The 12,820-nt window shown below is 38.3% G+C and overlaps 1 protein-coding gene across 10 annotated transcripts in view; it reads right to left on the bottom strand.

Annotated features, from left to right (window-relative positions):
• dmxl2 (Dmx-like 2) overlaps positions 1-12,820 on the bottom strand; it is a 98,994-nt gene that overhangs the window by 33,100 nt on the left and 53,074 nt on the right. For 4 of the 10 annotated variants that reach the window (XM_048169254.1, XM_048169257.1, XM_048169255.1 and 1 more), the window contains exons 23-31: positions 11,462-11,726; positions 9,972-10,735; positions 7,478-7,768; positions 7,183-7,374; positions 5,478-5,554; positions 5,233-5,363; positions 2,986-3,234; positions 2,587-2,736; positions 1,151-1,201 (exon numbers count right to left, since the gene is read on the bottom strand). In XM_048169254.1, coding sequence (XP_048025211.1) covers positions 1,151-1,201; positions 2,587-2,736; positions 2,986-3,234; positions 5,233-5,363; positions 5,478-5,554; positions 7,183-7,374; positions 7,478-7,768; positions 9,972-10,735; positions 11,462-11,726 — 2,170 coding nt within the window. The remainder of the gene's footprint in view (positions 1-1,150; positions 1,202-2,586; positions 2,737-2,985; positions 3,235-5,232; positions 5,364-5,477; positions 5,555-7,182; positions 7,375-7,477; positions 7,769-9,971; positions 10,736-11,461; positions 11,727-12,820) is intronic. The other 6 variants (XM_048169259.1, XM_048169260.1, XM_048169261.1 and 3 more) reach the window with 2 other exon arrangements.

The following is a 12,820-nucleotide window of genomic DNA, read 5'->3' as shown; positions in this document are numbered from 1 at the left end:
GTGGTCAGGAACCTATTACTCACAAGCCACATGTGGCTCATCATGTGGCTCACTAGTTGTCTCACCATTCACCAGCATGAGATCATTAAAAACTAAGACACATCACTAGAGATCAGTTTCCTGCCGAAAATGCAGTCAATTACAATTCCTTTGTTGTACAGCCTACCAAAAGTTAATTTAAAGTCAATTTACAATAATATTTCAAGTTGTTCCGACCAATTTGCGTATTGCAGTGTTGTGCACAACATCAGTCAATGGCAAACCATTTACCTTTCAAACGGGTATGCTCACATTGTTCGGTAATGACCACATTTACTTGCATATCTGATTCTCAAAATGTTCTGTTTATACAGCAGCTTACTGTGGCAACTCGAACACATTCTGTATGAATGAGCAATCAAAGTCACAAGCTATTCTATTCTATTCTAGCACTTACCATGACTATCACCTGTAACCGTGACATGATTAAAGTAAATATAAAAGACGTCCATAAAACTGGAAATTATCACAGTCAACGCGGCACAGCTTTTATACAGACAGAAGCATTTCAGTCACACACAGATCACACAATATTCAGCTCCGATGGAAGACAGAGACTGAATCTGAAACCTTCACGACACAGCCCATTTCTCCATCTCTGCAAGTTAACGAAACGACACACGAAAACACGGCACATACACACACAAAACATGTTTGTGTGCAGCACAGGGCGGTTCTTTCGCACTGTATGACGTGACAGACAACTAGCTGCCCAGTCTGGTTCACACAACAAGGGTTTGTAGAGACTGCGCTTGTGAATCACGAAATTTACTGTGTGAACACAGTATCTGTAAAAAAAATAAATAAATATAATAATATATATATATATATATATATATATATATATATATATATATATATATATATATATATATATATATATATATATATATATATATATATATATATACAGAACAAACTCTGAATGTTGACCTCAGACAGCTGGTGTGCACCTGAGCCTGAGGCACTCACTGTATCTCTACACATGCAGCGGGGAGGTCGGCTATCTCACACACACACACAGACACACACATGTCCACATTTAGACTGGAGTTTAAAACAGGCTAAAAGGCTAAACAGTGAGACAGGTGGAGGGAGACAGTGTGTGTACCTGATTTATTCTCAGACTGGAGCTCTGCCTGCCTGTTTGACTCCACATTTGCTGTGATGGTCACACACACACACACACATACACATAAGATGATGAGATGAAAATGAGACACAAAAGCAAAATATGCACACAAACACAAAAAAAGGCCGAATGAAAACACACACACAACAAACTAAACATAATAAAGTAACAAATGATGATATATATATAATATATGAAAAAGAACAAACATCACCAAAATCACACATAGCACCTCTCCACACACTAACAGGGACTGACACACATGGCCTGCCATCTAGAATATATATCGGTAACACTTTAAAATAAGGTACAATTAAAGGGTTAGTTCACCATAAAATGAAAATTAAGTCATCATGTACTTGCCCTAGTGTTGTTCTAATGCTGTATTCTCTTCTTTCTTTTTCGGGCCAGAAATGGAGTTTTTTTTTTTATTATTATTTCAAGTCACACTCGCAGTCGTCGTATTATGATCATGTTATGGCAGTTAATAGCGACCAGCCTCAAGCTTTAAAAAGGATGCAAGTATCACAAAATGGTCCCATGCGACACTTGCTGTATATTCCAAGTGTTCTAGGGGTATATGATTTGGTGAAAAACAAACTGAAATTTAATGCATTATTTAACGAAAACCCAGAAAAAGCACACAAGTTGCGAGAAATCAAAACGAATAAAAACACGACATGAAATACAATCCATGTACTATCTTCTCTGAGGTGAATATATCTGTTGTGTTCGTTGCAACAAGAAGTAATCACGTTCACAACTGTCATTCTGACTGTCATCTAACAACCGGAGTTCCAGTCAGGAGATATTCAACTCAATGAAGAAAGTACACATACTTTACTGTGGATTTGTAGGCATTGTATTCCATGTCGCATTTTTATTAATTTCTCACAACTGTGATTTTTCTGGGCAAGTTGGAGTGAATTGTGGCGCTAATAGAGTCTCATGAACTTGCACCGTGCACAGAAAGACCAACAGCCAAGGTCAGGATTTTTGTTAAATAATACATTAAATTTCATTTTATTTTCCACCAAACACATCAAATATATGATGTGTCACATGGGACCATTCTGTGATAATGTTGTGTCATGGTTACGATTCACTGCCATTATATGGATGACCGTGTGCGGGACATTTTTTTAAAAAATTCTCCTTTTGTGGTCCAAAAAGGAAAGAAGGGCATACAGCATTAGAATAACACCAGGGTGAGTGCATGATGACTTAATTTTCATTTTAGAGTGAACTATACCTTTAACTAACATTAACTAACAATGAGCAATACATTCGTTACCATATTTAGTAATCGTTAGTTAAAAAAATAACACTTTCTTGTGCCAATTAATAAAAACTCCATCATTCACATCTTATTTCCTGTTCCTGTGTGGATGAAGTGCCGATGAGCTCTTACTCACAGCTCTCTGGCTGTGCTGTTTCAATGGTGACGTTACCGTGGTTACCAGCCTCAGTCTGAGGTGGTGCTTGGTTGACGGTCAGGGTAGGGGGATCAGAATCCATGACCTTTACAACCTCTGACCCCTCAGACCCTGCTGCCTTGAGAGCAGCTGACAAGGGAGGAAATCTTATCATCAACTGGAGGACCCAGAGACTGTTTTCAAGATCATTTTAAAAATCACATGGAACCAAAAACAGTGCTTGTCTGAACATGAAAAATGTAAAACTCTAACATAAAAATATTTAAAAACTTCTGACAAAAGCTGTATGTAATGTACTTATTATGGAAAAATACTTTCTTTACAGATGTAATGGGATACCATATCATCAAACCCCTCTGGCAGGGGTAGAAGACTCACCTGGAGTGATTTCAGGTGCCCGCTTAGGTTTAACAATGAGTTTGGCTCCGCCCCCAAACACGGCAGCCCACATGCGGTTGTTGAGGGGGTGAGCGGCCAGCCGGAAGAGCTCGTTTCCAGAGTGTGTGCCGAGACCGTGAATCAGCAGACTGAGATACACGGCCACCACGGCCTCACATAACATGACGTTCAGACGCACGTGATCATCACCCTGAGCACACGCCAACAGATTGATCAGAGACGACACACCTGGGAAAGAAAAAACATACACAATGAGCAAGTGATGAGTGATCCATATATCCTGCATCTATCTGTTCTTTCATTCATCCATATATCAATCCTTTCTTCTATGCTTCAATATATCTCCAGCTATATGTCCAACCAATTTATGGCCATCCATTCAATCACTACTCTATCCATCCATCCATCTATCCATCCATCTATCCATCCATCCATCCATCCATCCATCCATCCATCCATCCAAACATCCATCCATCCATCCCTCCCTTCTTCGGTCCGTCCATCCATCCATCCATCCATCCATCCATCCATCCATCCATCCATCCATCGGTCCATTTATCCATCCATCAATCATTTTATCCAACCATTCTCTCCTCCATATATCTGTTCATTCATCCATCCATCCATCCAGCCATCCATCCGTTCCTATGTCCATCTGTTAACTCATCCAATCTCTCATCCATCCATCCATCCATCCATCCATCCATCCATCCATCCATCCATCCTTTTTATCCAACCATTCTCTCCTCCATATATCTGCTCATCCATCCATCCATCCATCCATCCATCCTTTTTATCCAACCATTCTCTCCTCCATATATCTGCTCATCCATCCATCCTTTTTATCCAACCATTCTCTCCTCCATATATCTGCTCATCCATCCATCCATCCTCTCCTCCATATATCTGCTCATCCATCCATCCATCCATCCTTTTTATCCAACCATTCTCTCCTCCATATATCTGCTCATCCATCCATTTATCCATCCTTTTTATCCAACTATTCTCTCCTCCATATCTGCTCATCCATCCATTCATCCATCCATTTTATCCAACCATTCTCTCCTCTATATATCTGCTCATCCATCCATCCATCCATCCATCCATCCATCCATCCATCCATCCATCCATCCATCCATCCGCTCATCCATCCATCCATCCTTTTTATCCAACCATTCTCTCCTCCATATATCTGCTCATCCATCCATCCATCCATCCATCCATCCATCCTCTCCTCCATATATCTGCTCATCCATCCATCCATCCATCCATCCATCCATCCATCCATCCATCCATCCTCTCCCTCCATATATCTGCTCATCCATCCATCCATCCATCCTTTTTATCCAACCATTCTCTCCTCCATATATCTGCTCATCCATCCATCCATCTATCCTTTTTATCTAACCATTCTCTCCTCCATATATCTGCTCATCCATCCATCCATCCATCCATCCACCTTATCCAACCATTCTGTCCTCTATATATCTGCTCATCCATCCATCCATCCATCCTTTTTATCCAACCATTCTCTCCTCCATATATCTGTTCATTCATTCATCCATCCATCCAGCCATCCATCGTCCCTCCCTATGTCCATCTGTTAACTCATCCATCCATCCATCCATCCATCCATCCATCCATCCATCCTTTTTATCCAACCTCCTTTTCATCTTATCTCCTCCATATATCTGCTCATCCATCCATCCATCCATCTTATCCAACCATTCTCTCATCCAAATATCTGCTCATCCATCCATCCATCCATCTGTCCATCCATCCCTCCATCTGTCTGGCCATCTACTAACCCATCCAATATCTCCACTTATCTGACCATTCATTTACCCATCATGTATCAGACCATTCATTCTTCCATCCATATACTTATCTATTACTATACTATAACTTCCATAATGTGAAATAGGATATTCAGTGCTTACAAAATAAATAAATAATAAAAAATAATCAATTTTTATTTAATCAAAAGGTACCAATATAGAATCAGATCTGGATAAGAGTTTGTATTGTGCGAATATTATTGATTAATATTATTTTTCACCAAAAGTCTGAACACCAGAGATTTTATGAAGAAAGTGAATAGGGCAAGTAGTCTTTACAGATGTTACTTTCCTCTCCACATAGAATGACTCATTACTAGATGAGGATGATTTTGAAATTGCTATTTCTCTGCATATGTTCCATGCAGTCTGATCTGATGTTTGTTACCTGGCCACTGTGCAGGGGCAGAGGTGGGTGTTGCATGTTCCTCGATGCTCTCGGTGCGAAGTCTACGCCTGTCGCTCAGTAACAGCCCCTGATACACCATCCCAGTATACTGATTGGCCTCCGACTGGCTGCTAAACATGCACATCAGCAGGAGGGCATTCATAGTAGTCAGACAATCGAAGCTGGTACAACATCAAGCATTTTAAGGTGAATAACCAGTGAGTTTATCAGTAGTGTGTTTGTACCTGTAGCTGTGGCTGTCACACAGTGATTGGTAGATACAAGCCGATAGAGAAGCAGCGAGAGTGTGTAAAGCATTCACCTGAAATACACATGCAAATATTAGTAGAAGCACATACAGGTTACATCTACATTTATCCAGATGCATTTGAAAAACGCATTTTAGTTTCAAAACGCTCACAGTGTTTTGAAAATGTTTAAATCATCTTAATGCACATGCATAAAATGAAATAAAAGCTTGCTGAGCTGATACAGAGAGACAATACGTAATACATTTCTCACACTATTCTTCTGGCACAATACATTTTTTTTAGCAAAATATCCCACTAGCCTATTTACTTGTGTGTCCTAGTCACTCAACTCGCACCAGTTTTCAGAGAATTATTTATTCCAGTGTCTGTTTAGCTTTAAAACACGAGCTCTGTCATTTTCTGTCATTGTTTCTGAAGAGCGCACACCCTTAAGCCGCGCACACACTTAACGATTGTAAGGCCGATTATGAATGTAAATTGATACTTAAGACTGATCGCGCTCAAACGCGTCCAGTCAGAGCCAGTTGCATTCAGTCTGCGATTACAGTCGGTGTTCAAATTCCATGTGTGAGTATATAAATCGGCTCCAGTCGAAGGAAACAATCGGTATGTGTGTTCAGTTCAGTCTTAGAATGTTTCAGCTAATCTTTAGGTGTGTCCCCGGTTTTAGGCATTGCGCTGTGTGAAATACAGACTGAATGGGATGTCAAAACATCCCACTGCTATATGGCTAGATGATACGCAAACTATGTAAACCAGCCTCTCGCTACTAAAGTTTAAATGGATGCAGATTGTAATCAAGGTAAAGATGATTGCGGTGACATACAGGAGTCATATACTAGCCTAAGCATGCATGAAGTCGTTATATTGATCCACAAACAAACTATGTATTTGCGCTCTCGACACACTGATCGCACATTGTATTTACATACAGACACATTTTAGTACATTCAGTACATTGTTTCCACACACATTCAGGATAATGTTTTGATTTGTCATGTGTATGTTGCTGCGTTTAGTAATTCTGAATGGATCCGTGTATTGTAGTAGGTATATTCAGTCAGGTCAAGGAGGTTGGTTTAGGGTTTTTTTTTTTTTTCCCTGCATGTGGTCTAGGGCTGTCAAATGATTAATCGCGATTAATCGCATACAAAATAAAAGTTTGAGTTTGCCTAATATATGTGTGAGTACTGTGTGTAATTATTATGTATATATAAATACAAACACATTCATGTATATATTTGAGAAATACTTACAAATATATGTATTTATTTATATTTTTATATAATTTCTATTATATATATAAATAAAAATATTTTGTACATAAATAACACATTTCTCTTAAATATATACATAAATTTATGTATTTATATATACATAATAATTATACACAGTACTCACACATATATTAGGCAAACTCAAACTTTTATTTTGTATGCGATTAATCACGATTAATCGCGATTAATCGTTTGACAGCCCTAATGTGGTCCTATTCAGTATTCACATGTCTAAAATGTAAACAAGCTCTAAAACATCCTAAACAAGCTCTGTTGATGTTCACTGAATTCTGAAAAGTTTTGTTCTGGAATTTTTTTTTTTTTTTTTGGGTAGACATAGCCACAGTTTTAATTTTCACAGCTTACAGTTTCTAATCTGTGTGTGTTTGTGTGTGTCTCACCCGGTCGTCCAGTATGTCTGGGTGTGGCGGAGCCTCCATCTGGACAACGGTGTATAGGATGTCATGTATGTGGTTTCCAAGGTGCAGGACGGGGTTGGCAATGACGGTCTTGGTGGGGGCGATGCTGGCCGACAGCAGGGGCAGAGTGGTGGGGAGGGGGAGTGGCGACTGAAGCTGCTTCACTGTCATTTCCTGAGGACACACAACCAATCAAATATGTGAAAAGATAATCAACCAACCAGTTGCTTGAGAGCACAATATAAATCAATCAACATGTGGAGATGTAAGGACATACTTGCTGTGATTCCTGCAGCAGGAAGAGCAGTTCCATCCTTACAGATGTCACTCCTCCACCCTTGGCCCCATGCAGACTGCAGTAACTGAGGAATACTCTGAGCAGAGCCTGATTCTTTCTCAGCCAGGCTTTCCTCCGCTCTGCATGCAGCTGCTTCGCTTGCAGACGCCGTCGCTCCATCTGGTGACGTTCATATGCACCTGCTTCACCACGGATTTGTGAGTCTTCCAGGTCAAGAGATCCATCTCCACCCCATTTCTCCAGCTGACCTACAAGCGCTTTCCCCTCAACCTGACACATTAGAATATTGAAAACAGACAAGATCAGTATATTTAATGTTTAGTATTAGGGCTGTCAAAATGAACATGTAAACACATACGTTTTTTTTTTTTTTCTTCAGTTTAATGAGTTAAAATATTTAACACAATTAACGTAGCATCTGTTTTTTCCATCATCTTTTAGCCAGCGTTACATTATGCTTTTAAACCATACAAGCGATACCAAATAAGACAAAAGAGAACTGTGAATCTCAATTGTGAAGATGACCGGTGAAATCCTGTCACCATTTCCACTGGAAAATGTAGTTATGACATTTTGATTAAACATTACAAAGTCATGAAAAAATAAAATAAATAAACAAACATATGAATGGATAAATTGTTCACAATAAGATTGTTCACTACACTGCATTCCAAATTATTATGCAATTGACATATCAGTAAGATTTCAGTACAATAAACATTCAGATTTTAGTTTTTCTAAGAAAATGTTTGTTTGTTTATTTATCCATGTCTTTTTAGATAACTGGTATCAATCTAAGACAAAATAATTTGCCAGGTCTATGGAAACCCTACCTAGAGTTTGTTCCACATTATTAAGCAAGTCACAGTTCTCATGCAATATGGGGAGGAAGAAAGATCTTTCTGAAGATGAAAAGCATGAAATGGTGCAATGTTGTGCAAAAGGCATGAAAACAACTAATATTGTGTGAAACTGAATGGAGATGATCGAATTATCTTAAGATTTGTGAGTGATTTAGAGCACAGCAGAACTTGGTCAGATGAAGGCTTATTAATGAAAGTTCCTGTCAAAAAAATTAAGTGTATTAAAAGGGCAGCTATAAAAAAGCCAGTGTTGAGCAGCAAACAGGTATTTGAAGCTGCTGGTGTCTCTGGAGTCTCGAGAGCCTCACCATGCAGGCTGGCAGTTGTGCATAAAGATGCATTTTAGACACCACTAACCAAACCTAACAAAGAGAAACATTTACAGTGGATTTAGAAATACATTTTCAAACAGTTTTATTGCTGTGGGGTTTTTTTGCAGCGTGGGATAGTGCATAGTGCATTGTACAATAGTGCATTGTACTATGCACTATCCTCCTTTTTATACCATAGCTGAAAATGGCCAGTTATGAGCTCCACATATCTTGCAAAAGTCATTTTAATACCCTCCATCTCACTTCCCAGTATTCCAGCCCAAATCATCTCCCACCAGCTCCTTGCTGACGTCGCAGTCTTGTTGGAACGTGGTGGCCATTCACCAACCATCCAGAAATCCATCCATTTAGACCATCCATTGTAGTACGGCATTAATCAGTGAATAAAACAATTTAAAAATGAGTCTTCATATATTTCTAAACCCACTGTAAATGTTTCTCTTTGTGAGGTTTGGTTTGGAGTGGTTGAAATGCATCTTTACGCACAACTGCCAGCCTGCATGGAGAGCTTCTTGAGACTCCAGAGACACCAGCAGCTTCAAATACCTGTTTGCTGCTCAACACTGGCTTTTTTATAGCTGCCCTTTTAATAAAATAAATTTTTTTGACAGGAACTTTCCTCAATAAACCTTTATCTGACCGAGTTCTGCTGTGCTCTAAATCACTCACAAATCTTAAGATAATTCGATAATCTCCGTTCAGTTTTCACACAATATTAGTTGTTTTCATGCCTTTTGCACAACATTGCACCATTTCATGCTTTTCATCTTCAGAAAGATCTTTCTTCCTCCCCATATTGCATGAGAACTGTGACTTGCTTAATAATGTGGAACAACCTCTAAGTAGGGTTTCCATTGATCTGGCAAATTATTTTGTCTTAGATTGATACCAGTTATCTAAAAAGACATGGATAAATAAACAAACAAACATTTTCTTAGAAAATCTAAAATCTGAATGTTTATTGTACAGAAATTTTACTGATTTGTCTCTTGCATAATAATTTGGAACGCAGTGTATAACATGCATTTAAAAAAAAGAAAATATATCTTTATTGCATGCCAACTTTAAAGCTTAAGATATACTGCACTATACTGTCAAAGAGCTGAATAATAGTTTCAGCGCATGCATTGGATTTTTCGAAGTGAAGAACCATTGTATTCAATTATCAGGTTCAAGGTCAATCTCAATACTGGTCAGCTTTAGGTTTTTGGTTCATCAAAATCCCAATAAAGGTTCAATCTGAGATTAAAATCTTGCAATGAGATGGAGAGCACCAACCTTATAGTTGCAGATGTGGTGCACGGCCTCAATCTCTTTCTCAAGCCAGTTGTAGAGCTGAAATCGCAGTTTGCCACCATCCACCTCATATCCTGTCGCCAGTGTCCGCAGCTCTGTCATGAGAATCTTCAAACAGGCTCGGAACTTGAGCTGTTCGGCGATCACGTCCACCTCCGACTCGCCCCCTGAGTCTTCACGCTGCAGGGCTGCTGATTTGGATGGCTTTTTGTCCTCTTCATCCTCCACTTCCGGCTTTTTCATGGTCAGCCCGCCCTCTTCATCCTCATCTTCCTCCTTATCATCTCCCCAGTCCAACTGTAGATTATCATCCTCCAATTTAACCAGTGGTTGACTCCAGTCCAGGCTGGTGGAAGAGTCGGCTCCCCAGGCCTGGCTGGGGATGGAAGGAGCTCCCCAGTCAAGTTCTGAAGCCTTTCCTCCATTCTGCTGTGGTTGGCCGGCACTGATGTTGGCCACAGATGAGCCCTTACTAAGAGAAGATGCTTTCTTAATGACTTTGGGGATTTTGGATAAGACCTCAAGGGCCAGGAGTGGACAGCCCACCTTAAAGTGAGCATTAGCAGTGGTGAAGAAGAGCTTTCGCTCTATCAGATTGATTTCGTCTGCACTGTTGCGTTCTGTTAGACCAACTGCAGCCACAAACCCCTCGGGGTTGGCGAAGTGCCGGCGAATGATCAGAGGGTGCGTGCGCAAGTAGTTATAGAAACTAAAGACGACAGGATTGCACGACTTCACCAGGACATCTGAAAGAAAGAGAAATGTTGTTTTTTGTGATTATTACTCTTAACATTTTTAAGTATTTATTGGTAGCTATCATATTGTTATTTTATTAACCCTATAAAGCTATTGCATCATAATTGATCCGCATTTTTTTAAGGCCTCTAAATTATCAACAATCAAAACTTCGTCATGGTTTCTGTCGTCTGATTAACAGTTTATACTTATAGCAAATAAAAGGCCTTTTACATGGTAAACATGTCTTTTTATTAAGTAAACATAAGAATAAATTGTATCCATACTTCACCTTTAGAAAAATCATGTTAAAATGAGATTATCAAATATGATACAATAAGCTTTTGATGATTTTTTATTTTCACATCTTTCAATCATCATTGCATTGCGTTGCATTATTTGTTTTGCACTCCACAATAAATACTACAGAGCCTTGATCATAAAACTAAGCATTTAATATCATCTAAGACTAATAGTGACAACTGATTTCTATGCATTTTATGTAAATAGTCCTCTATACTGTTATAAAGATCTGATTGATTTACATTACAATCTGTCGGAATTTCATCATACTTTTTGGCCATATAAATATCAGCAACTGCACCAAATTGCATATCAAATATGATACTCAAAAAAAAAGCAAACTTTTCTTCTTTTGTCTACAGGATCAATAAACTGTTTTGGACCATTATTTCATATGTAAGACTTTACAAGGTTAAAGCAATAAAGATTCTCACCAGGGTTCTCATCATCCTTTTTGTAAATCTGTTCCAGCAGTGTGTCCAAGGCTCTGGTGTAGTCCTTCATGATCCAGTATGCAATGCTCCTCAGGAACGGGTCGGGGTGTAGTTTGGTACATGAGAATCCACTTCCATCTCTGCTGCAGCCAAGAACCTTCTCATACAGGATACCCTGACAGGTGGATGAACTCTCATAATCAGCCTCGTAAAGACGAGCAACAATCATCGCAAGCTGGATGTCCTCCATTTTCTCCAGACAAACCTACCAGAGAGACAGACCAACTTGTCAACAACATGTCCTTTGCACTTAATATGCACATAAAAGTGTTTACATTGTACTTACATTTAAAAATACAGCTGTTACACCTGTAATTAATTTCTGTAATCACATCTATATATATTACACTTTTGATCTTTTTCTAACACCATAACCCACCCTTAAACCTAACCATACCACCAAACCCATCCCTAACTTTACCTGTATCCAACCTCAATAGCAGCAGTGTTTTGCAATTCAAGTACAGTGTACCAAACAATTTTTTTAATTACATAGTAAAGACACCTAATATAAAATTGTGAAACTTCATTCACATTGTTTTTGCATTATGACATTATTTTAATCATAATTAAGCATATTTCGACCTAAATTCTCACTACTATGTAAAAAAATACTAAAAATAATTTAAAAATGATTTAAGTGGTAAACATTTACACATTGTTGTTTTATTTGTAATGCCTTTAAAACATGCTGATTTAAAAAAAAAAAAAAAAAGTAATTATATTTTTATGAAAATCTAAAGAGAATCACAATAAAATAATACTACCAAATGAACGTAACAACAATTATTTTCAAAAATAAAATGTAAAATGTCCAGACACATTACAATACAGGAATTTGATGGTTAAACATGCTGAACTGTCATGAAAATAATTACTATTTTTACCATTTTAATATGGTAATGAAATATGACCCAGACATATATTCATGAGTTTAATAAGTCACACAATTATAAATGATCTAATATTTGTGAATGCTAGACTGAGGAACATTAATGATTTTACAGAACACTTTTCATTAATCTGTTCAAAATATAAATAGACTAAAAACAGAAAGCTCATTTATATTCCTAAAGTATCTCCATTTTTACAACCTATCAAATGGTGCAATCTTCACGAGTGTTGCTATCACTGTTTTGACTGTTTGCTGTCAGACATCCAGCCCAAGGTAAACTAAAGTTGTCATATGTCCATCAAGGGAGTTTATCAGTGATGTTTAGACTAAACCAAACCACTCAGGGCTGTTATATCACACTCCACTCTTCACAGACGACCACACGCTCTATGACGTCACAAAGC

This window comes from Megalobrama amblycephala, linkage group LG19 (assembly GCF_018812025.1).
Source record: "Megalobrama amblycephala isolate DHTTF-2021 linkage group LG19, ASM1881202v1, whole genome shotgun sequence".
Taxonomy (NCBI): domain Eukaryota; kingdom Metazoa; phylum Chordata; class Actinopteri; order Cypriniformes; family Xenocyprididae; genus Megalobrama; species Megalobrama amblycephala.
This window is presented reverse-complemented; position numbering and strand designations above follow the sequence as displayed.